The 25,509-nt window shown below is 38.2% G+C and overlaps 1 protein-coding gene across 10 annotated transcripts in view; it reads right to left on the minus strand.

Annotated features, from left to right (window-relative positions):
- Positions 1–6,892: 6,892 nt before the first annotated feature.
- The window catches only part of LOC128686630 (serine beta-lactamase-like protein LACTB, mitochondrial), a 41,091-nt gene continuing 22,474 nt past the window's right edge, over positions 6,893–25,509 (minus strand). For all 10 annotated transcript variants that reach the window (XM_070084251.1, XM_070084245.1, XM_070084247.1 and 7 more), the window contains 2 exons: positions 23,852–24,006; positions 6,893–9,027 (listed from right to left, as the gene is read on the minus strand). In XM_070084251.1, the coding sequence (XP_069940352.1) occupies positions 8,675–9,027; positions 23,852–24,006 (508 nt within the window). In that variant the 3' untranslated portion in view covers positions 6,893–8,674. The remainder of the gene's footprint in view (positions 9,028–23,851; positions 24,007–25,509) is intronic.

The raw sequence follows: 25,509 nt of genomic DNA on the forward strand, positions 1-25,509 counted from the left end.
ACAGAGTGAAGCCACACAGCACCTATCACTGAGCTACAGAAGCCTTATATTAGTCAGCATGGCTCCACAACTTTTTGACACCATGTGAATGACCGAGTAAATGATCGGCTGAGCAGATGATCATGTGAGTGAATGATGAGTGATCAAGTTCAGAATCCAACAATAGTGATTGTCTGAGTGACCTTAATAATAATAATAATAATAATAATAATAATAATAATAATTAAAGAGCAGCTATTGAAAGTCTCAAATAATAGCAGATAACGAAGCCTTTATTCAGTAATTCCAATTTCAGTCAACATAAGGCATGCTTGCACTGCATGACCCCCTATGAGTTTAGTGCTTCCACCTGAATATACATGTACGTATTATGATTATTACGTACTTTACTATTGTTGCTGTTGTTATTATTTTAGTGTGCACCATATGCAACTGTTTTGCATCATTTAAGGATGAAACTGCTTGCCCGCTTAGCAGGCTTCTTCAGTCAAAATAGAAGAGAGAACAGAAGCAGGTATTTAATATAGCAAACCGTAACACGTGTAAGAAGTTACAAGCTACTGTATATGTTCTGTACACTGGTTCAAGTCTTACCTAACCAAGAGGAATCAAATTATCAAGGTCAGTAATACAGAATCAGAACCCTGCTGATAACATTTGATGTTTCCCTAGGAAGCCTTCTCTGTCCCTCTTCAGTTTTTGTGCTATGTAACTGACATGTCCATCAGTGTTAAGAACTTCTTATACATGCAGATGAAAACTCAAATGCATGACTACAATTTGTTATACCTGCCTCCTCCCTACCAGAAAAAGACAACAGTTAAAACTGCCTTAAATCATTATTGATTCAGATAAGCTAGAGACTAAGGCTTACTGATCATCTAAAGACAAGGTTGTGTAAGGAAGATAAGTATACCCCAGTTTGCAACAAATAATTATTTACCACTGTCTAACAAAACATGGCCTGCAGTAGTAAAGTAAGGTCTGAACAGCTTCAGATGTCTGGAATGAGACAAAGTAAGAAAGTGTGTCCTAAAACTACTGTAGCCAATTCAGATATATGGACAATTGAATATGAAATAACAGTAAATCCAAGAAGTGTACTCTTGTTGTATAAGGCACCAGGAAAAAAGATTTAATAGTGACAAGGCAAGAGAGAGGAATACTGTAGGAGGATGAGAGTGAACAAATTGATAGAAGGCTGCATGTCCTCTAGAATTTTCCACTGATTAAAAAGCAAGAAAGTAATCTATATAGAGGCAATTATTCTCTCATGTGTATCCAATTCTGGGACATCATAGACTCCATTTGGAACAGGAAATGGACGACTGACAGACTAGTAAAAGGCACAACAGAAAGGGAAACTATAGCAGCACCAGAAGACAAGTGAGATGGCTTCTTTGCAGGTTTAGCAGTGCTTCAGTACGTGACAAGAGGCAAGCACAAACTACCATATGGTGCTGATGGAGGATAAGGGCATGCAGACCTCTGCCTCTATCAAAGTAAAAGGAGCAGAACAGTTCAGAGCAAGAATTGCAAATGTTGAGAAAGTAACAAAGCAGGTGTGTCTTAAGAAAGAACCTGGAAACAGTTGTGTATTTTGGCAAAGGAATTAGAAGGCACTCTAGGTAGTAGGTTGGTAGACAGCAACCGCCCAGGGAGGTACTACCGTCCTGCCAAGTGAGTGTAAAACAAAAGCCTGTAATTGTTTTACATGATGGTAGGATTGCTGGTGTCAATTTTTCTGTCTCGTAAATATGCAAGATTTCAGGTACGTCTTGCTACTTCTTCTTACACTTAGGTCACACTACACATACATGTACAAGCATATACACGTATATATGTACACACCCCTCTGGGTTTTCTTCTACAGTGGACCCCCGCATACCGATTTTAATCCGTGCAAGAGGGGTAATTGTTATGCGAAATAATCGGTATGTGAATGAATTTTCCCCATAAGAAATAATGGAAATAAAATTAATCCGTGCAAGACACCCAAAAGTATGAAAAAAAATTTTTTTTTACCACATGAAATGTTAATTTTAGTACACACAAACTGAAAAAGGCATGCACAATTACATGACACTTACTTTTATTGAAGATCTGGTGATGATTGATGGGATGGGAGGAGGGGAGAGAGAGTGTTAGTGTTGTAGGTGTCGAGTCCTTTTCTGGGGTTACTTCCCTTCTTCTTTTAATGCCACTAGGACCAGCTTCAGAGTCACTGGACTTCTTTCGCACAACATATCTGTCCATAGTGGCCTGTACCTCTCGTTCCTTTATGACTTCCCTAAAGTGTTTCACAACATTGTCAGTGTAATAATCACCAGCACGGCTTGCAATAGCTGTGTGAGGGTGATTTTCATCAAAAAAGGTTTGCACTTCAAGCCACTTTGCACACATTTCCTTAATCTTTGTAGTAGGCAACTTCTTCAATTTCTCTCTCCCCTCCTCTGAACCAATTTTCTCAGGTCTGGCCTCTTGCTCTTGAAGTTGATCTATCAGCTCATCAGTGGTTAGTTCTTCATTGTCCTCCTCCACCAACTCTTCCACATCCTCCCCACTAACCTCCAACCCCAAGGACTTTCCCAATGCCACAATGGATTCCTCAACTGGCATAATCCTCTCAGGGTTAGCCTCAAACCCTTCAAAATCCCTTTTGTCTACACATTCTGGCCACAGTTTCTTCCAAGCAGAGTTCAAGGTCTTCTTAGTCACTCCCTCCCAAGCCTTACCTATAAGGTTTACACAATTGAAGATATTAAAGTGCTCTCTCCAAAACTCTCTTAGAGTCAGTTGAGTTTCTGAGGTCACTACAAAGCACCTTTCAAACAGAGCTTTTGTGTACAGTTTTTTGAAGTTTGCAATAACCTGCTGGTCCATGGGCTGCAGGAGAGGAGTGGTATTAGGAGGCAAAAACTTCACCTTAATGAAGCTCATGTCCCCATAAAGTCGCTCTGCCACGTCTGTAGGATGACCAGGGGCATTGTCTAACACCAGGAGGCACTTAAGTTCTAATTTCTTTTCAGTTAGGTAATCTTTCACATTGGGGGCAAATGCATGGTGTAACCAGTTATAGAAAAAGTCCCTAGTGACCCATGCCTTACTGTTTGCCCTCCACAGCACACACAAATTCTCCTTGAGGACATTCTTTTGCCTGAACGGTCTGGGAGTTTCAGAGTGATACACTAATAAAGGCTTAACTTTGCAATCACCACTAGCATTGGAACACATCAACAAAGTAAGCCTGTCTTTCATAGGCTTATGTCCTGGGAGTGCCTTTTCCTCCTGAGTAATGTAGGTCCTGCTTGGCATTTTCTTCCAAAACAGGCCTGTTTCATCACAATTAAACACTTGTTCAGGTTTCAGTCCTTCAGTCTCTATGTACTCCTTGAATTCATGCACATATTTTTCAGCCGCTTTGTGGTCCGAACTGGCAGCCTCACCATGCCTTATCACACTATGTATGCCACTACGCTTCTTAAATCTCTCAAACCAACCTTTGCTGGCCTTAAATTCACTCACATCAGCACTAGTTGCAGGCATTTTTTTAATTAAATCCTGATGCAACTTCCTAGCCTTTTCGCTTATGATCGCTTGAGAGATGCTATCTCCTGCTAGCTGTTTTTCATTTATCCACACCAATAAGAGTCTCTCAACATCTTCCATCACTTGCGATCTTTGTTTCGAAAACACAGTTAAACCTTTGGCAAGAACAGCTTCCTTGATTGCCTTTCTGGTGCCCACAATAGTAGCGATGGTTGATTGGGGTTTCTTGTACAACCTGACCAGGTCGGCGATACGCACTCCACTTTCATACTTATCAATGATCTCTTTCTTCATTTCTATTGGAATTCTCACCCTTATTGGTGTAGGGTTGGCACTAGAAGCTTTCTTGGGGCCCATGGTCACTTATTTTCCAGAAACAGCACCGAAAACACTGTAATAATACGAAATATTCCGATTGTATGCTTGGATGTTACCGCGGAGGCTGGCTGGTAAACAATGGCACGGGCGGCACATGTGAGGCTGGCTGAGGGCGCACATTGGACGTGTCTCGGACGAAAATCGGTGAGTGGGTTTTTAAGCGGCATGCGAGGCAAAATTTTTGCGATTAAAGCAAGCGGTATGCGGATTAATCGTTATGTGGTGCCATCGGTATGCGGGGGTCCACTGTATTTTCTTACTAGTTCTTGTTTATTTCCTCTTACCTCCATGGGGAAGTGGAACAGAATTCTTCCTCCGTAAGCCATGCATGTTGTAAGAGGCGACTAAAATGCTGGGAGCAAGGGGCTAGTAACCCCCTTCTCCTGTATATATTACTAAATGTAAAAGGAGAAGCTTTCGTTTTTCCTTTTGGGCCACCCCGCCTCGGTGGGATACGGCTGGTGTGTTGAAAGAAAGAAAGAAAAGAATTAGAAGGCACAGTGGGAAAGTCAGCACAATATACCATATGAGAATATGGAGCAGAAATAGGGAGATATTCCTGTCTAAGCTAATGCTTGCCCATGTTGTGCATCTTTTCTTTCTCACCAATTGAAAACCTCACATTCCCACCAAGATTGGGCACTAATGGGAATATATAGGGTGCTTTTCTGTACAACTGATTCGGGAAGGAAGAAAGTACTGACAGGATGGTATTGTGATGCTGAGTGGTAATACTTTGCTATGTGTCCAAACCAGCTGCCGAAATAGAACTGCTGCAGAGTAAGCCACAGCTTCATAATGGTTAACAACTGACCAAATGTGATTTTGGCCACATTGCTTGAAAAGTGGCAGTAACCATGAATAAGTCTGATAAAGGTTTCCACTCGGGAGATACAAAGGACTTGAAACTGAATTTTTTTTTTCCAACAAACCGGCCATATCCCACCAAGGCAGGGTGGCCCAAAAAGAAAAACGAAAGTTTCTTTTTTTAAATTTAGTAATTTATACAGGAGAAGGGGTTACTAGCCCCTTGCTCTCGGCATTTTAGTTGCCTCTTACAACACGCATGGCTTACGGAGGAAGAATTCTGTTCCACTTCCCCATGGAGATAAGAGGAAAGAAAATAGAAGAAAACCCAGAGGGGTGTGTATATATATGCTTGTACATGTATGTGTAGTGTGACCTAAGTGTAAGTAGAAGTAGCAAGACGTACCTGAAATCTTGCATGTTTATGAGACAGAAAAAAGGACACCAGCAATCCTACCATCACATAAAACAATTATGAAACTGAATTAACTGCAGATATCTACTGGACACTCTTTAAAGATTATGAGGAAAACTGAAGAATGATGATGATCCCACTGGTAAATTCAGCTCAACTAATTACTGACAGTGACACAAGTACCAGTCATTGCCTGAGAACCATCCTGCATGCATACACTATGAGGTTACATACTAAATTTACAGAAATTATTGTAATTACTTGGTTAACCAATGACAGGTGTGATCATTTTTTTTTAACATGTCACCCATCTCCCACCAAGGCAGGGTGACCCAAAAGAGAAAAACCACTTTCAAAATCATTCAACACTTTCACCATCATTCACACAAAATCACTGTCTTTGCAGAGATGCCCAGATATGACAGTTTAGATGTCACTCCAAACAGCTAATATCCCAAACCCCTCCTTTAAAGTGTAGGCACTGTACTTATCACTAAATGCTTCACAGGCTATACTCTGTTGCAAAGCAAACAACTGTACATCCTGGTGAATGGAAACAAAGAGTATACAAGTCTTATGCATAGTAATATACAGACAACACTTGGAAGGTGGCAATCAGTCCACCACAAAACAGATAGTACAATAAAAAAAAACATATAACTTTTATGTATTAATTACTTAAAAGAGCCTTATTTAAATTTCAGCAAATACAAGTTAATATTTTGACTTATCTTCAGTCATCTGATGACCTAAATTAAATTTTTCTAAAAAAAAGAAAATATCAATCATTATTCTAAACACACACAGTATGTGTTATTACAGCCTTCATATATACTTAGTTCAAGTTTCATTAATATACAATACAGCCTCTTCTCACTTAACAATGGAGTTCCATTCATAAGACCACATCGTTGAACGAATTTGTCACTAAGTGAGGAGCATACTATAATGGTAGTGGGTTTGTGTCAACCATCTTTGATATTGTTTTACTGTCACCTTTGCACCATGTATAACATTTCTGGTACATTTTTAAATGTTTATATGTATAGCGTGCATGAGCGTGTTAGATAGGAGTGAATGGAGACGAATGATACTTGGGACCTGACGATCTGTTGGAGTGTGAGCAGGGTAATATTTAGTGAAGGGATTCAGGGATATCGGTTATTTTCATATAGTCGGACTTGAGTCCTGGAAATGGGAAGTACAATGCCTGCACTTTAAAGGAGGGGTTTGGGATATTGGCAGTTTGGAGGGATATGTTGTGTATCTTTATACGTATATGCTTCTAAACTGTTGTATTCTGAGCACCTCTGCAAAAGCAGTGATAATGTGTGAGTGTGGTGAAAGTGTTGAATGATGATGAAAGTATTTTCTTTTTGGGGATTTTCTTTCTTTTTTGGGTCACACTGCCTCGGTGGGAGACGACCGACTTGTTTAAAAAAAAAAAAAAAAAAAAACGTATAGTAATGTAGTGTATAAACATTCAATAAATAAATAAACAGAATAGAGGAAATCAGCTCTAATATACATTATTTAAGTATGAATACTGGTCAGAGAGCCCGTCGTAAGTCCAAGGCATTGGTAAATGAGTAGGTCGCTAAGTGAGGAGAGGCTGTATATATAATTAGAGGCCTGGTCATGGAACAAGCCACAGAGGCATCAACTCCCAGTAGCATACCACTTTTTCCTGCATATTTAATTTGCAGACCAAGTTAATGGCTGAATTTAATGAGATTTAAACAATTATAAATGTAAATATATTTATTTTTTTAATTTATACCATATGGTTTTAGAAACTTTATTCTCATTAACAGTTATACTGGCTACATAAAATCATATTTTCTTTTCTTTCTTTCAACACACCGGCTGTATCCCACCGAGGCGGGGTGGCCCAAAAGGAAAAACGAAAGTTTCTCCTTTTACATTTAGTAATATATACAGGAGAAGGGGTTACTAGCCTCTTGCTCCCGGCATTTTAGTCGCCTCTTACAACACGCATGGCTTACAGAGGAAGAATTCTGTTCCACTTCCCCATGGAGGTAAGAGGAAATAAACAAGAACAAGAACTAGAAAGAAAATAGAAGAAAACCCAAAGGGGTGTGTATATATATGCTTGTACAAGTATGTGTAGTGTGACCTAAGTGTAAGTAGAAGTAGCAAGACGTACCTGAAATCTTGCATGTGTATGAGACAGAAAAAAAAAAAAAAGACACCAGCAATCCTACCATCGTGTAAAACAATTACAGGCTTCAGTTTTACACTCACCTGGCAGGATGGTAGTACCTCCCTGGGCGGTTGCTGTCTACCAACCTACTACCTAGGAACATCATATTTATCAATTATAATTATAGATAACTGTAGAAAGCTATAAATATTTATCATTATTATTGATAAAATCATGATTTTTAGGTGATTACAATTACTTGTACTTACATTAATACAGATAATCAGGCACAAAATTATCCTAATAGGATAAACCCTAAACATTAGTTTAAATTTATGCAAAGTGGCAAAAATGTCAGGGGATGATTCAATATGGAATCTTTCATGGTTTAATTATATTTTGGCTGCCTGGTTGATAAAGATTTTGTCATTAAGTTAAGAAAAACCCTCCCTTTCTTTGGATCTATTCTGAATGCCTCTTATTTCCCAATGTGATATATGAACCCATATGGATTTAGCACTCTTAGTTCCCCAATGTGCAGTGTATTCCTTAAGGATCTAGTGCTCCTCCATGTCTGAATGCCTTGTATGATCCAATTATTACTCTAAAATTATTTCTGGTTAAAAACACTCCTGGAGTATACTTGGAGAGGGTTTCGAGGGTCAACTCCCCCGCAGTCTGGTGTGAGACAAGGCTGCGGGACACTTGAGACATTTTGTTGTGGAAATGTTGTCCTTGGACCAAATCCATTACAAAATGTCCTCAGTGTTTGCTCATTTGGTTTTAGCCACAACTTGTGATATTAAATACCAGGCTTTCACCACTAAATTATTTGGCAACTTTTATTTAATTTAAATGATAAAAATCAGTCTTTAGATTAGAAGTACTGTTAGGGTATAAACAAGAGTGAGAATGTCGGAGTTCAGAGGGTCATTTGAAATGTGATGCTTGTTTGGTGAGAGATGACCAGTAAAAAAAATATATTCATGGGGAAGCATTAAACCTGTAAGGGTTATAATGTCTGGAGAATGGAACATAATCAGTTTGATTCAAAGAAGGGAAAAGTAGCTATAATTCCTTGGTTCAAGAGCCCATCATCAGTATCAGGCAACATGACCCTTGAAGGTTTCTCACTTTAAAGATTGAGAATCCAAGGCATTATTATTTTATGACTTCTTTCTTAACATTTGTTTTTTTTACTTAATCTCTCTACACACACACAAACACACACAACTTAACAAACTTGCTGTAATTTACACTTAATATTATTACAACAACATCAAAAACTTTATTTTTTATTTCCCTGTGAAAATTAACCAGTGCTTGGTAAGCGCTTGATATATGCTCAGTATTTAACAAACTTACTGCATATTCTCAAAGAGATGAGCAATTTCCAGTGCCACATTCTTCAAGCGAACATCCTGCATATTAGTTATTATTGCCACAACAACTCCTTTGGGAAAAGTTCCATTATCTTCAATACAGTGATCTTGCCTAGGAAGAATCAAGAGGACACTGCTAGCTCCCACTGCTCCTCCTCCATGGAAAGCATAATGTCGAGAACTTCTACAAAATCCATACAAACTTTTTCCTTCCATGGTTGCCCAACCCATTCCATACCCTTCATCAGTGTAAGACATACTGGTGCCTTTCACTGGAGCCCAGAGAGCTTGCATTGTTGAGGCCTTTAAAAACCCTCGCAAGCCATTGGTACCTGATGAAAACAATATAGATATGAAAACATGAATATAGATGTTCTGTCTAAGGGCAATGTGTGGTGTAAATATTATGCAGATAATTTGGAGTGTGGAAAGTAGAAGGTGTGGAGTTAATAAAAATATTAGTTAGAGGGCTGAAGAGGGATTGTTGAGGTGGTTTGGTCATTTAGAGAGAATGGATCAAAGTAGAATGACATGGAGAGTGTATAAATCTGTAGAGGAAGGAAGGCGGGGTAGGGGTCATCCTCAAAAAGGTTGGGAGGGAGGGAGTAAAGGAGGTTTTGTGGGCGAGGGGCTTGGACTTCCAGCAAGCGTGCATGAGCATGTTAGATAGAAGTGAATGGAGATGAATGGTTTATGGGACCTGACGAGCTGTTGGAGTGTGAGCAGGGTAATATTTAATGAAGGGATTCATGGAAACCAGTTATTTTTATATAGCCAGACTTGAGTACTAGAAATGGGAAGTACAATGCCTGCACTTTAACCCTTTGACTGTTTCGGTCGTATATATACGTCTTACGAGCCAATGTGTTTGACGTACATATACTCAAAAATTCTAGCAGCTTCAAATCAAGCAGGAGAAAGCTGGTAGGCCCACTTGTGAGAGAATGGGTCTGTGTGGTCAGTGTGCACCATATAAAAAAAATCCTGCAGCACGCAGTGCATAATGAGAAAAAAACTCCGTGTTTTTGGATTAAAATGCTGACTTTGAGGTGTATTTTCGTGTAGTTTTTATGGTTTTCGTAGTCACATTTGATAGAATGAAAAACACTTTATAGAAATAGAGGTGATTTGGATTGGTTTTACTATGAAAAGGACCTTGAAATGGAGCTCAAAGTAGGGGAAATGTTTGATTTTTGCCGATGTTTAAACCAGGGGAGTGTACACCAGGGGACATACCAGGTAGTACACCACCAGTGGTACTAATGAAACACAAAGAGAGACAAAACATCCCACTTTGAAATTCCTGCTTCATATTTGCAAATATACAGGGTTTGAGATCAAATAAAAATTACAAAGTTAGTTATGTCAGTGGGCTCCTGACAGAAGCGAATGCCATATTCAGAGCATTTACAGAAACACATACAAGGGATATTTTGGACAGAGAGATAAAGATAGAAAACTACAACATGTATAGATATGATAAAATCAATAGGTCACAGGGAGGAGTAGGAATCTATGTAAAGGATACTTTCTGTTGCACAGAAGTGCTGAATTCTACGAATGATATAGTAGAAATTCTAGGCATTAAAGTTGAAAATAGGAATTTGGTAATTATCCTAGTATACAAACCACCATCGGCAACTACTGAGGAATTCACAGATCAGTTAAGTAAGATAGATAGCTATCTGGATAGGCTATAAAGTCCTCCACCAAATATTTTACTCCTTGGAGATTTTAATCTCCCTCATGTAAAATGGAAGATGGCACAGCGCAATGTTATACCAGAAATATCCCCGGGAAGCACCCTGGCTCAACAGGTACATACCAGGGAAATAATGAGGTTTTGTGAAAAGTACTCTTTAAACCAACAGGTAATTGATCCCACTAGAAATGAAAATACCCTGGATTTGATATTCACAAACAATGAGGAACTGATCAGAGACATAACAGTTTCCAAAACTATTTACTCTGATCATAACATCATAGAGGTTCAAACTAGTATTAACTCAGAGGTAGGAAACTGCATCGCTAAAGTTAGAGACGGGATGTTCAGTAAGTTTAATTTTAACAACCATAGAATTAACTGGGAAAAAATAAACCAAGAGCTATCAGACATACCCTGGGAATCAGACATGTGCACCCTAAATCCCCACCAGTGCCTAGAGAAGCTGAAAACAGAAGCATACAAAGTATGTATGAAACATGTACCACTGAGGAAACCCAAAGGAAGATCAGATAAAGAGAGAGAGCGTAGGAGATGGTACAGAAGAAGAAAATGGGTTACTGAACTGCTTAAAAACACAAATATGCTACAACAGAGGAAAGATAGACTTAGCAGAGAGATCACTGAATTAGAGCAAAAACTTAGGATGTCACACCTTACAGAAGAAGTACAAAGGGAACAAAAGGCCATACAGGATATTGCAAGAAACCCAAAATGTTTCTATTCCTATGCAAAATCCAAGCTAAGAACTACCTGTAGAATTGGACCACTGCTGAGAGGAGACTCGTATACTGACGATGAACAGGAAATGAGTGAAATCCTAGAAGAACAGTATGAGTCGGTGTTCAGCAGCCCACTAAATGACTTCAAGGTAGAAAATGCAGAAATATTTTTCACTCCAGAAGGCCGCACAGACCAACTAACTGACGCTAGTACAAATCCCATAGATTTCGAAAAAGAAATGGAAAACATGCCCACTCACTCAGCACCTGGACCAGATTCATGGAATGCTCTATTTATAAAGAAGTGCAAAGTATCACTAGCACAAGCCCTCAGTATTCTTTGGAGAAAGAGCTTAGATCTAGGTGAAATACTGGAGGCCTTAAAGAGTGCAGACATAGCTCCTTTGCACAAGGGAGGTAGCAGAGGACTAGCTAAAAATTACAGACCTGTAGCCCTAACCTCTCACATCATAAAAATCTTCGAAAGAGTGATGAGACTGTAGGTTACAAATTTCATGGACCAGCACAACCAACATAACCCGAACCAGCATGGTTCGATCATGCCTGTAACAGCTGCTGAAGCATTATGACAGAATTACAGAGACACTGGAAGACGACCAAAACGCAGATGTGATTTACACAGATTTTGCAAAGGTGTTTGACAAATGCGATCATGGAGTGATAGCACACAAAATGAAGGCCATGGGCATTACAGGGAAGGTAGGCAGATGGATTTTTGGTTTCCTAGCACACAGAACACAAAAAGTAGTAGTGAACAGGGCAAGATCCAGCATCAGCGAGGTCAAAAGCTCAGTGCCCCAAGGCACTGTCCTGGCACCTCTGCTGTTCCTCATCCTCATAGCAGACATAGACAAAAACACCCGGCACACTTTTGTATCATCATTTGCAGATGACACTAAAATAAGCATGAAAGTCAGTACGGTAGAGGACACTGAAAAAGTACAGGAAGACATAAACAGAGTTTTCCAGTGGGCAGTGGAAAACAACATGACGTTCAATGGTGATAAGTTCCAGCTGCTTAGGTATGGAAAGAATGAAAAACTCAAAAGGAGCACTATATACAAAACTCAAGGGGGTCACCAAATAGAACGTAAAGAACACGTAAAAGACCTAGGAATAATTATGTCAGCGGACCTTTCTTTTAAAGACCATAACAAGACAAAGATCACGACAACCAGGAAGATGACTGGGTGGGTATTGAGAACTTTCAAAACAAGGGAAACAATGCTAATTTTGACACTCTTCAAATTGACTGGGTGGGTATTGAGAACTTTCAAAACAAGGGAAACAATGCTAATTTTGACACTCTTCAAATCGCTAGTGCTCCCTCACTTAGAATATTGCTCAGTGCTGACGGCCCCGTTCAGGGCAGGAGAAGTATCGGAGCTGGAACAAATACAGAGATCGTTTACGGCTCACACTGAGCCAGTAAAGCATCTAAACTACTGGGAATGCCTGCAAGTCTTGAACATGTACTCATTGGAGCGGAGGAGAGAGAGGTACATGATAATATATACCTGGAAGGTACTCGAGGGCTTGGTCCCAAATCTGCACACTGCCATAACAACATACTGGAGTGAGAGATATGGGAGGAAGTGTAAAATAAACCCAGTGAGGAGCAGGGGTGCGGTGGGGACAATAAGGGAACACTGTATCAACATCCGGGGTCCCAGACTTTTCAACATCTTACCAGAAGATATCAGAAACACTGCTGGAACAAGTGTTGAAGCCTTCAAGAGGAAACTAGACAAGTATCTTCACCAGGTGCCAGATCAACTAGGCTGTCATGGATATGTGGGGCAGCGGGCCTCCAGCAGCAACAGCCTGGTTGACCAGGCGAGCACCAGATGAGCCTGGCCCATGGTTGGGCTCAGAGAGTAGATATACTCTCAAAATTCTTCAAAGGTATATCAAAGGTAAGGTATAAGGTATGTTCAAGAATAAACAAATGTCGATGTCGTTGTCCAATAAATGTCCAACTAGCCATTCTAATATGCAGTCATGAATAGGCTGATATTAGAGTGGACCCCCGCATAACGATCACCTCCGAATGCGACCAATTATGTAAGTGTATTTATGTAAGTGCGTTTGTACGTGTATGTTTGGGGGTCTGAAATGGACTAATCTACTTCACAATATTCCTTATGGGAACAAATTCGGTCAGTACTGGCACCTGAACATACTTCTGGATTGAAAAAATATCGTTAACTGGGGGTCCACTGTATTTATGCATTACAATATTGCAGTAGTCCGCCTAACAGTAAATCTTCTATTTTTTGTTTGCATAAAAATTCAAAATAGAAAGCAAGAGTAATATCAGAGGGGCCTGTAGACATGACTGATGAACAAAGAAAATGTTATTTTAGAGCCAAGAATGTCTGCATTGATCATTCTGGACCCTATTTTGAAATTGGCATATTTCTTAATTTGCGTGAATTTGGCCAAATTGCCAATTTCTGACCACTTTATTGGGTAGTTGAAATCAGTAAATGGAGAGTTTCTTGTACTCAATCAATAGAACAAATGGTGTTCTAAAGAAATAGTTATGACTTTGGTTGACTGGAACAATGGAATTAGCCGGAAATATGGCTTAAAGTGGGCGAAATTGCAGATTCGTAAACATCGCCGAGTCGCTAACTTCGCGAGAGTGTAATTCCGTAAGTTTTCCATCAAATTTTGTACTTTTGGTGTCATTACCATCAGGAAAAGATTCTCTTATCATTTCATAAGAAACTTTTTTTTTTTTTTCAAATATTTTGTGACACCTCAGGATTTGGGGTTCTGACAGTCAAAGGGTTAACCCTTTGAGGGTTTTCGTCGTACTAGTACGTCTTACGCGTAGGGGTTTTTGACGTACTAGTACTACTCATAAATTCTAGCGGCCTCAAATCTAGTGGGAGAAAGCTGGTAGGCCTTCATATGAAAGAATGGGTCTATGTGGTCAGTGTGCACAGTCTAAAAAAAATCCTGCAGCACACAGTGCATAATGAGAAAAAAAAAACTTTGACCATTTTTTTTTAATAAATCAGCGACTTTGCAGTGTATTTTCGTATGGTATTTATTGTTGTATTCTAGTTTTCTTGGTCTCATTTTATAGAATGGAAGACATATTACAGAAATTGAGATGATTTTGACTGGTTTTACAAAGAAAGGTGCCTTGAAATTGAGCTCAAAGTAGCAGAAATGTTCGATTTTTACCAAACTTCAAAAGTAAACAAATCGTGCCAAGCGTTGCAATACACGTCAACTGGTGAGTCTAATATTCTTTCACAAGTGCACCAATAATATTTATACCATTTTTTACACTAATGCAGTAGTCTGCATAACAGTAAATCTTATATTTTTTGTGAAAATAAAAATTCAAAGTGGAAAGCAAAAGAATATAAGAGGGGCCTTGAGACGTGACTAATGACTAGAGGAAATGTCATTTTAGTGCCAGGAATGTCTTTCTTGTTTATTCTGGACCCTATTCGGAAATTGGCATCTTTTGAAATTTGTGTGAAATTGGCAAAATTGCTAAATTCTGACCACTGTACTGGATAGTTGAATTTCATAAATGAGTGGTTTCTTGCACCCATTCGATAGAAAAAATGGAGTTCTAGCGAAATATTCATGTTTTTTGTCGACTAGTACAGTGAAATTGGCCGAAAATGGGGCTCAAAGTGGGCAAAATCGCCGATGCGTAAACATCGCCGAGACCGCTAACTCTGCGAGAGCATAATTCCGTAAGTTTTCTATCAAATTTCAAACTTTTGGTGTCTTTATGATCGGGAAAAGATTCTCTATCTTTTCATAAGAGAAAATAATTTTTTTTTTTTAAATTTGGCCGACCCTGAGAACGAGTTTCGGAGAGGGCCTGTCGACCCTCAAAGGGTTAAAGGAGGGGTTTGGGATATTGGAAGTTTGGAGGGATATGTTATATATCTTTATATATGCTTCTAAACTGTTGTATCTGGGCACCTCTGCAAAAACAGTGATTATGTATGAGTGAGGTGAAAGTGTTGAATGATGATGAAAGTATTTTCTTTTTGGGGATTTTCTTTCTTTTTGAGTCACCCTGCCTCAGTGGGAGATGGCCGACTTGTTGAAAAGAAAAGAAAAAATAAAGTGACAAGCATTTTTCAAGAAAATCCAGTGTGATAGATGTTAAATTTAATAGGCTTCTGTTAATACATTAATTTTATTTAGCACCATTTGAGATTTAGCATACTTATTATATTACACCTAAAATGAAAACAAGCATAGTTGTTGTAAGAGTTATAGGATTCATTATGAACTGTCAAGAGATAGGATTTATGAACTCTTGTACCTCCCAAGTTCATTAAAACAACAGGAGGAAAGCAGCAACTCCAAAGTTAAGTCAGGGATGAAATATTAGCAAAAACTGTATGAATATGAAATTCAAGTACCAGAAATGAGTTTTCAAGATTTGAGTAGTAAGGAAAATAATTACAAGGCACTGCAACATTTGGACCACTGTTAGGAAAGGAGAAAGACGATGCATGTTTACAAGTGTTGTAAGGTGGCTTAGTCCTGTTGGTAACTGTGGCTTATTTAAATTTCATATTTTTGATTGTTTGTAATCAGTTATGTTTATTTTAATTAACATAGAGCTAGATAAACATAATCTTGAGCTCACCAGGAAATAATACAACTACAGACCTACTAAACAAGAGTACCATCATTTCCTTAGTAACAATTTCTACTTTGTATAAGAAATGGGGTGAGTTTCGGAGCTTTTATTACAAGTCACATCTAATGTAATGAAAAATATAGTACCTGTATTTACCAAGTACCTAAAATATACAAAAAAATGTAGATAAACTAGAAAGATAAAGAACTTAGTAATTATATAATTGTAAGTGACATATTATACATCTTTATATATGCTTCTGAACTGTTGTATCTGGGTGCCTCTGCAAAGACAGTGATTATGTATGAGTGAGGTGAAAGTGTTGAATAATGATGAAAGTATTTTCTTTTTGGGGATTTTTTCTTTCTTTGTGGGTCATCCTGCCTCAGTGGGTGAAAGCCAACTTGTTGGAAAAAAAAAGAAGTGAAATATTAACCCTTTCAGGGTTGGTGTCGTACTAGTATGGCTTGCACGCCAGGGTTGGTGCCATACTAGTACTCATAAATTCTAGAGCCTTCAAATCTAGCGAGAGAAAGCTGGTAGGCCTACATATGAAAGAGTGGGTCTATGTGGTCAATGTGCACAGTATAAAAAAAATCCTGCAGCACACAGTGCATAATGAGAAAAAAAAACTCCGACCGTGTTTTTGCTTTAAAACAGCGACTTTGCAGTGTATTTTCCTATGCTATTTATGGTTGTATTCTAGTTTTCCTGGTCTCATTTTATAGAATGGAAGACAAGTTACAGAAATTGAGATGATTTTGATTGGTTTCACAATGAAAAGTACCTTGAAATTGAGCTCAAAGTAGCAAAAATGTTCGATTTTTGCCAAAGTTCAAAAGTAAATAAATCATGCCACACATCCAAGTGTGCTGATATTATTTATACCATTTCTATACTAATGCAGTAGTCTGCATAACAGTAAATCTTCTGTTTTGTTGTGAGAATAAAAATTCAAAGTGGAAAGCAAAAGAAACGTAAGTGAGGCCTGGGGACGTGACTAATGAACAGAAAAAAATGTTATTTTAGTGCCAGGAATGTCTGTCTTGTTTATTCTGAACCCTATTTGGAAACTGGCATCTTTTGAAATTTGTGAGAAATTGGCAAAATTGCCAATTTCTGGCCACTTTATTGGATAGTTGAAATTGGTAAATGGGTGGTTTCTTGTACTCATTTGATAGAAAAAACTGGAGTTCTAGCAAAATAGTTATGATTTTTGTTGACTGGTATATTGGAATTGGCCGAAAATAGGGCTCAAACTTGGTGAAATTGCCGTTGCGTAAACATCGTCAAGACCGCTAACTTCACAAGAGCATAATTCTGTAAGTTTTCCATCAAATTCCATGCTTTTGGTGTCATTATGATCGGAAAAAGATTCTCTATCATTTCGTATGAAAAAATCTTTTTTTTTTTTTTTGAAAAGTTTCCAACCCTGAGAACAAGTTTAATTAAAAGAGGGCCTGCCAACCCTGAAAGGGTTAAAGAAAGAATGAGCTGTGTTAAGAGCACTGTAGTAATGATGAAATACAGTACAGTGGAACCTCTACTTGCGAGTTTAATCCATTCCGTGACCTTGCTCACAACTGGATTTGCTTGTTTGCAGAGTCAATTTTCATTTAAATTAATTGAAATGCAATTAATCCATTCCAGTGGAATTCTGTACTTCAATAATTTCCCTAATATCAAATCTACAGCTTATTTATCTATCACAATTCGTCTAATATGACATAATAAACAATATAAATAACATAGAAACCTGATATATACTCTAGAATGAATAAAATATGTCATTATGTAACAAGTGGAGGCAGCCACAACCGCTCCCTCTTTGGTAAACACTGCCATCTAGTGATGGCTTTTTGAAGCCATCTATTATTATAATTATTATTATATAGTACATTATTATTATACGTATATGTTTTATTATTTTTTTTTTTCAACAAGTCGGCCGTCTCCCACCGAGGCAGGGTGACCCAAAAAAGAAAGAAAATTCCCAAAAAGAAAGAAAATTCCCAAAAAGAAAATACTTTCATCACCATTCAACACTTTCACCTCACTCACACATAATCACTGTTTTTGCAGAGGTGCTCAGAACACAACAGTTTAGAAGCATATACATATAAAGATACACAACATATCCCTCCAAACTGCTAATATATTATATGTATTATTATTATTATTATATAAATAATTTGTAATTTTTATTCACACAAAAAATAGAAGATTTACTGTTATGCAGACTACTGCATTATTGTAATAACTGTATAAATAATGTCAATCCATTCACGACTGCATATTGGAATGTTTACTCTTGAACATCGCCAAAGAACTGAACGTTTGCTACTTTGAGCTCAATTTCTAGGTAGTTTTCATCATGCAAGCAATCAAAATCATATCTATTTCTGTAATATACCTTCCATTCTATCAATTGAGACTGAAAAAACAAGAATACAACCATAAAAACCATACCCTTAAGGGGTGGCTAATTGCTGAGAAGTGAATTCCATTATTTATGCTCCAATTTCTTTCATTTTTGGTGTACATTAAGAAGCATCTTTCCATCATAAATTGCCAAGTTTCAATAAGATAGTCCAACAAACAAATGAGATCCAATTCCCTAGATCAAGAACAAGTGCCCCTCACCAGCATCAAGGAACCTCCCTTAACCCCTTGACTGTCACAACCCCCAATCCTGAGGTGTCTCCTGGTGTCGCAAAATTTAAAAAAAAAAAAAATTATTTTTTCTTACGAAATGATAGAGAATCTTTTTCCGATTGTAATAGACACCAAAAAAACGAAATTTGATGGAAAACTGATGGAATTACGCTCTTGTGAAGTTAGTGACCTCAGCGATATTTACAAATTGACGATTTCGCCCACTTTGAGCCCTATTTTCCACTAATTCCATTGTTCCAGTCGACCAAACTCATAGCTATTTCTTTAGAACTCCGTTTTTTCTATCAATTGAGTATAAGAAACTCCCCATTTACCAATTTCAACTACCCAATAACTTGGTCAGAAATTTGCAATTTGGCCAATTTCACGAAAATTAAAAAATATGACAATTTCAAAATAAGGTCCAGAATGAACAATGCAGACATTCCTGGCTCTAAAATAACATTTTCTTTGTTCATCAGTCATGTCTCCAGGCCCCTCTGATATTACTCTTGCTTTCTGTTTTGAATTTTTATTCAAACAAAAAGTAGATAATTTACTGTTATGCAGACTACTGCAATACTGTAATAATTGTATAAATAACATCAACCCATTCATGACTGCATATTAGAATGGCTAGTTGGACATTTATTGGACAATGACATCATTTGTTTACTTTTGAACATTGGCAAAAATCAAACATTTCCCCTACTTTGAGCTCCATTTCCAGGTTCTTTTTATAGTAAAAAAATCAAAATCACCTCTATTTCTATAATATGCTTTCCATTCTATCAAATGAGACCAAGAAAACGAGAATACAACCATAAATACTATACGAAAATTGACCACAAATTCGGCATTTTAATTAAAAAAAAAATGGTCGGATTTTTTTTTTCTCATTATGCACTGTGTGCTCCAGGATTTTCTTTTATATGGTGCACACTGACCACACAGACCCATTCTCTCACATGTGGGCCTACCAGCTTTCTCCTGCTTGATTTGAAGCTGCTAGAATTTATGAGTATACATACATCAAACACGGTACCTCGCAAGACGTATATATACGACCGAAACAGTCAAAGGGTTAAGGTCTGGTCGCTTATGGAAATTTTGCTAGCGTAAGGAAGCAAAAAATCGACCCATCAACTGCTCGTATTTGGAAAAACTCACACATGGATGCACTCACAAGTAGAGGTTCCAATGTACAAGAGTTTATGATACAATAGAAAAACTAATTTTAAGTATAAAAAAAAAAAAAAAGAGGTTTTCATGAATTTGTGAATTACCATAATATTCATGTTTATATGAGGCTCTCAAAAACTTGTCTCCTTCAAAAAATAGATGATGAGCTAGATGTAAGTTGGAAAAACCATACTGTGCAGGATTTCAAAGAGGTTTGAAAGAACTGTACATATACCCTTTCACTGTTTCGGTCGTAATATATACGTCTTACGAGCCATCATGTTTGACGTATATATCCTCAAAAATTCTAGCGGCTTCAAATCAAAAAGTAGAAAGCTGGTAGACCCACATGCGAGAGAATGGGTCTGTGGTCAGTGTGCACCATATAAAAAAAATCCTGTAGCACGCAGTGCATAATGAGAAAAAAAAAACTCCATGTTTTTGGATTAAAATGCCGACTTTGACATGTATTTTATGGTTATATTCTTGTTTTCGTAGTCACATTTGATAGAATGAAAAACGCATTATAGAAATAGAGGTGATTTTGATTGGTTTTACTATGAAAAGGACCTTGAAATGGAGCTCAAAGTAGAGGAAATGTTTGATTTTTGCCGATGTTCAAAAGTAAACAAATGATGTCATTGTCTAATAAATGTCCAACTACCCATTCTAACATGCAGTCACAAATGGGTTGACATTATTTATACAATTATTACAATATTGGAGTAGTCTGCGTAACAGTAAATCTTCTATTTTTTGTTTGAATAAAAATTAAAAATAGAAAGCAAGAGTAATATCAGAGGGGAATGGAGACGTGATTGATGAACAAAGAAAATGTTATTTTAGAGCCAGGAATGTCTGCATTGTTCATTCTGGACCCTATTTTGAAATTGGCATATTCTTTAATTTGCGTGAAATTGGCCAAATTGCAAATTTCTGACCACATTACAGTGGACCCCCGCATAACGATTACCTCCGAATGCGACCAATTATGTAAGTGTATTTATGTAAGTGCGTTTGTACGTGTATGTTTGGGGGTCTGAAATGGACTAATCTACTTCACAATATTCCTTATGGGAATAAATTCGGTCAGTACTGGCACCTGAACATACTTATGGAGTGAAAAAATATCGTTAACCGGGGGTCCACTGTATTGGGTAGTTGAAAATGATAAATGGGGAGTTTCTTGTACTCAATCGATAGAAAAAATGGAGTTCTAAAGAAATAGCTATGAGTTTGGTTGACTGGAACAATGGAATTAGCTGAAAATAGGACTTAAAGTGGGCGAAATCGCTGATTCGTAAATACAGTGGAACCTCGCCTAACGAACGCATCCCATAACATTAAATCCGCCTAGCGATACATTTTAACGCAAAAATTTTGCCTCGGCTAGCGCTAAAAAACTCCCTCAACGCGGTTCGTTCAAGATGCGTCTACGTGCGGCCTGAGCCCGCCTCACTTGTTCCGTGGGTGCCAGTGTTTACAAGCCAGCCACCGCGGTCGCTTCCAAGCATACAATCGGAACATTTCATATTATCACAGCCTTTTTAGTGATTGCACCTGCTAAATAAGTCACCATGGGCCCCAAGAAAGCTTCTAGTGCCAACCCTACAGCAAAAAGAGTGAAAATTACTATGGATATGAAGAAAGAGATCATTGCTAAGTATGAAAGTGGAGTGCGTGTCTCCGAGCTGGCCAGGTTGTGCACAAAACCCCAATCAACCATCGCTACTATTGTGGCCAAGAAAACGGCAATCAAGGAAGCTGTTCTTGCCAAAGGTGCAACTTTGTTTTCGAAACAGAGATCGCAAGTGATAGAAGATGTTGAGAGACTGTTATTGGTGTGGATAAATGAAAAACAGATAGCAGGAGATAGCATCTCTCAAGCGATCATATGTGAAAAAGCTAGGAAGTTGTATGACGATTTAATTAGAAAAATGCCTGCAACTAATGATGATGTGAGTGAATTTAAGGCCAGCAAAGGCTGGTTTGAGAGATTTAAGAATCGTAGTGACATACATAGTGTGATAAGGCATGGTGAGGCTGCCAGTTCGTACCACAAAGCGGCTGAAAAATATGTGCAGGAATTCAAGGAGTACATATACAGTGAAGGACTGAAACCTGAACAAGTGTTTAATTGTGACGAAACAGGCCTGTTTTGGAAGAAAATGCCAAACAGGACGTACATTACTCAGGAGGAAAAGGCACTACCAGGACATAAGCCTATGAAAGACAGGCTTACTCTGTTGATGTGTGCCAATGCTAGTGTTGATTGCAAAGTGAAGCCTTTATTAGTGTATCACTCTGAAACTCCCAGAGTGTTCAGGAAAAACAATGTCCTCAAGGCTTATTTGTGTGTGCTGTGGAGGGCAAACAGTAAGGCATGGGTCACTAGAGACTTTTTCTATGACTGGTTACACCATGCATTTGCCCCCACTGTGAAAAATTACCTAACTGAAAAGAAATTAGACCTTAAGTGCCTCCTGGTATTAGACAATGCTTCTGGTCATCCTTCAGACGTGGCAGAGCGACTTTCTGCAGAAATGAGCTTCATTAAGGTCAAGTTTTTGCCTCCTAATACCACTCCTCTCCTGCAGCCCATGGACCAGCAGGTCATTTCCAACTTCAAGAAACTGTACACAAAAGCTATGTTTGAAAGGTGCTTTGTAGTGACCTCAGAAACTCAATTGACTCTAAGAGAGTTTTGGAGAGATCACTTTAGCATCCTCAATTGTGTAAACATTATAGGTAAGGCTTGGGAGGAAGTGACTAAAAGGACCTTGAACTCTGCTTGGAAGAAACTGTGGCCAGAATGTGTAGACAAAAGGGATTTTGAAGGGTTTGAGGCTAACCCTGGGAATCCTATGCCAGTTGAGGAATCCATTGTGGCATTGGGGAAGTCCTTGGGGTTGGAAGTTAGTGGGGAGGATGTGGAAGAGTTGGTGGAGGAGGACAATGAAGAACTAACCACTGATGAGCTGCTAGATCATCTTCAACAACAAGAGGCCACATCTGAGGAAACTGCTTCGGAGGAGGGGATAGAGAAATTGAAGTTCCCTACTTCAAAGATTAAGGAAATGTGTGCAATGTGGCTTAAAGTGCAAACCTTTTTTGATGAAAATCACCCTCACACAGCTATTGCAAGCCGTGTTGGCAACCTGTACACTGACAATGTTGTGAAACACTTTAGGAATGTCATAAAGGAACGGGAGGTACAGGTATCTATGGACAGATATGTTGTGCGACAGAGGTCCAGTGACTCTCAAGCTGGTCCTAGTGGCATTAAAAGAAGGGAAGTAACCCTGGAAAAGGACTTGCCATCTCAAGTCCTAATGGAAGGGGATTCCCCTTTTAAACACTAACACCATCAGCATTCTCCCCTCCTCCCATCCCATCAATCATCACCAGATCTTCAATAAAGGTAAGTGTCATGTAACTGTGCATGTCTTCTTCAGTTTGTGTGTATTAAAATTAATATTTCATGTGGTAAAAACATTTTTTTGTTCATACTTTGGGGTGTCAGGAACGGATTAATTTGATTTTCATTATTTCTTATGGGGAAAATTAATTCGCCTAACGATAATTTCGCCTAACGTTGAGCTCTCAGGAACGGATTAATAGCGTTAGGCGAGGGTCCACTGTAACGCTGAGGTCGCTAACTTTATGAGAGCATAATTCAGTAAGTTTTCCATCAAATTTCATTCTTTTGTTGTCATTACCAACAGAAAAAGATTCTCTATCATTTCATAAGATTTTTTTTTTTTTTTTCAAAAATTTTTCGACACCAGGAGACACCTCAAGATTTGGGGTTTCGACAGTCAAGGGGTTAAATACTATAATAAAATTGGATTTTGTTAACTATTTCATTACAAAAAATCAAGCTAACTTACTTTAAATATGTTTTTTTTTTTTTTTTTTTTTCAACAAGTCGGCCGTCTCCCACCGAGGCAGGGTGACCCAAAAAAAGAAAGAAAATCCCCAAAAAGAAAATACTTTCATCATCATTCAACACTTTCACCACACTCGCACATTATCACTGTTTTTGCAGAGGTGTTCAGAATACAACAGTCTAGAAGCATACACATATAAAGATACACAACATATCCCTCCAAACTGCCAATATCCCAAAACCCCTCCTTTAAATATGTTATAGATTATTAACAGTAATGATACAAAATTAATTTTCAGTAACAAGCCTCTGTCTTAAGACATGTGCATACCTTCACCACTTTCCTGTTGACTTGCATACAACATTATATTTCCAAACTTGCTGAGGTCCTGAACAGTAGAAAGGAAACCACCTCCAGCCCATTTATAGGAGTTGTCAACATATGGGGCGTTCTTCAACTTCCCAAGTTTATCACGAACATAGTACCTACAAAGAATAGAGTACAAAATATATTCACAAAAACACCATATCAGAACATGTGTGCATAGAATGCATTGAGTATAGGTACATATAAGTTAGTTTTAAAAGTGATCACTATTTCAAAACATCAACATGCAAGGAAAAAGTAAGTAGAGTATAATAGTAATCTACGTAAGGGAATGTACGAGAGTATAGTGGTACCAACACTCTTATACGAGTGTGAAGCATGGATTGTAAATGCAGCAAGGAGACTGGAGGCAGTGGAGATGTTGTCTCTAAGGGCAATATGTAGTGTAAATATTATGCAGAGTATTCGTAGTGTGGACATTAGGAGGAGGTGTGGAGTTACTAAAAGTATTACCTAGAGGGCTAAGGAAGAATTGTTGAGGTGGTTTGGTCATTTAGAGAGGTTGGAACAAAGTAGAATGACTTGGAGAGCATATAAATCTGTAGTGAAAGGAAGGCAGGGTAGGGGTCATCCTGGGAAAGGTTGGAGGGAGGGGGTAAAGGTGGTTTTGTGGGAGATGGGCTTGGACTTCCAGAAGTGTGCATGAGCGTGTTCGATAGGAATGAATGGAGATGAATGATTTTTGGGACCTGACAAGCTGTTGGAGTGTGAGCAGGGTAATTTTTTTATGAAGGGATTCAGGGAAACTGGTTAGCCAGACTTGAGTCCTGGAGGTGGGAAGTACAATGTCTGCCCTTTAAAGGAGGGGTTTGGGATATTGGCTGTTTGGAGTTACATCTAAACTCTCATATCTGGGCACCTCTGCGAAGACAGTGATTATGTATGAATGATGATGAAAGTGTTGAACGATGATGAAAGTGTTTTCTTTCTTCATGGATTTTTCTTTCTAATTGGATCACCCTGCCTTGGTGGGAGACAGCCAACATGTTAAAAAAAAAAAAAAATTGTTTTCTCAAGTAAACTTTTCATTGCACATTTTCTAAGATATAATTCACAAATATGAATTCTGTTATACAGGTGTCCCTTACTTTATGTTATAGTTGTGTTCTTGGCCAATGATGCAAAGTGAAATCACATATAGCAAACCCATTGTAACATAATACACACAATACACAAATTATTAAGGGATTATAATATAGTTAAGCTTTCATGGATTCCCTATCACAGAGGCCTCCAGGAGCATAACAAGGGTGATAAATTAACTAAAAAAAAAAAAGCATTAAATAAAGAGAATGTTTGCTAGTTCCTTTGTGACAATATTCAAGAAACATTGACAGAAAGGAACTAGCAAATGAGTGAAGTAAGTAAAACAGTACAGACAGGAACTGGTAGAGTCCTTGTCCATCCTTATGAATTTTTTTTTTTTTTTTTTCAACAAGTCGGCCGTCTCCCACCGAGGCAGGGTGACCCAAAAAAGAAAGAAAATCCCCAAAAAGAAAATACTTTCATCATCATTCAACACTTTCACCACACTTACACATTATCACTGTTTTTGCAGAGGTGCTCAGAATACAACAGTTTAGAAGCATATACGTATAAAG

The sequence above is a fragment of the Cherax quadricarinatus genome, chromosome 12 (genome assembly GCF_038502225.1).
Source record: "Cherax quadricarinatus isolate ZL_2023a chromosome 12, ASM3850222v1, whole genome shotgun sequence".
Classification (NCBI taxonomy): Eukaryota; Metazoa; Arthropoda; class Malacostraca; order Decapoda; family Parastacidae; genus Cherax; species Cherax quadricarinatus.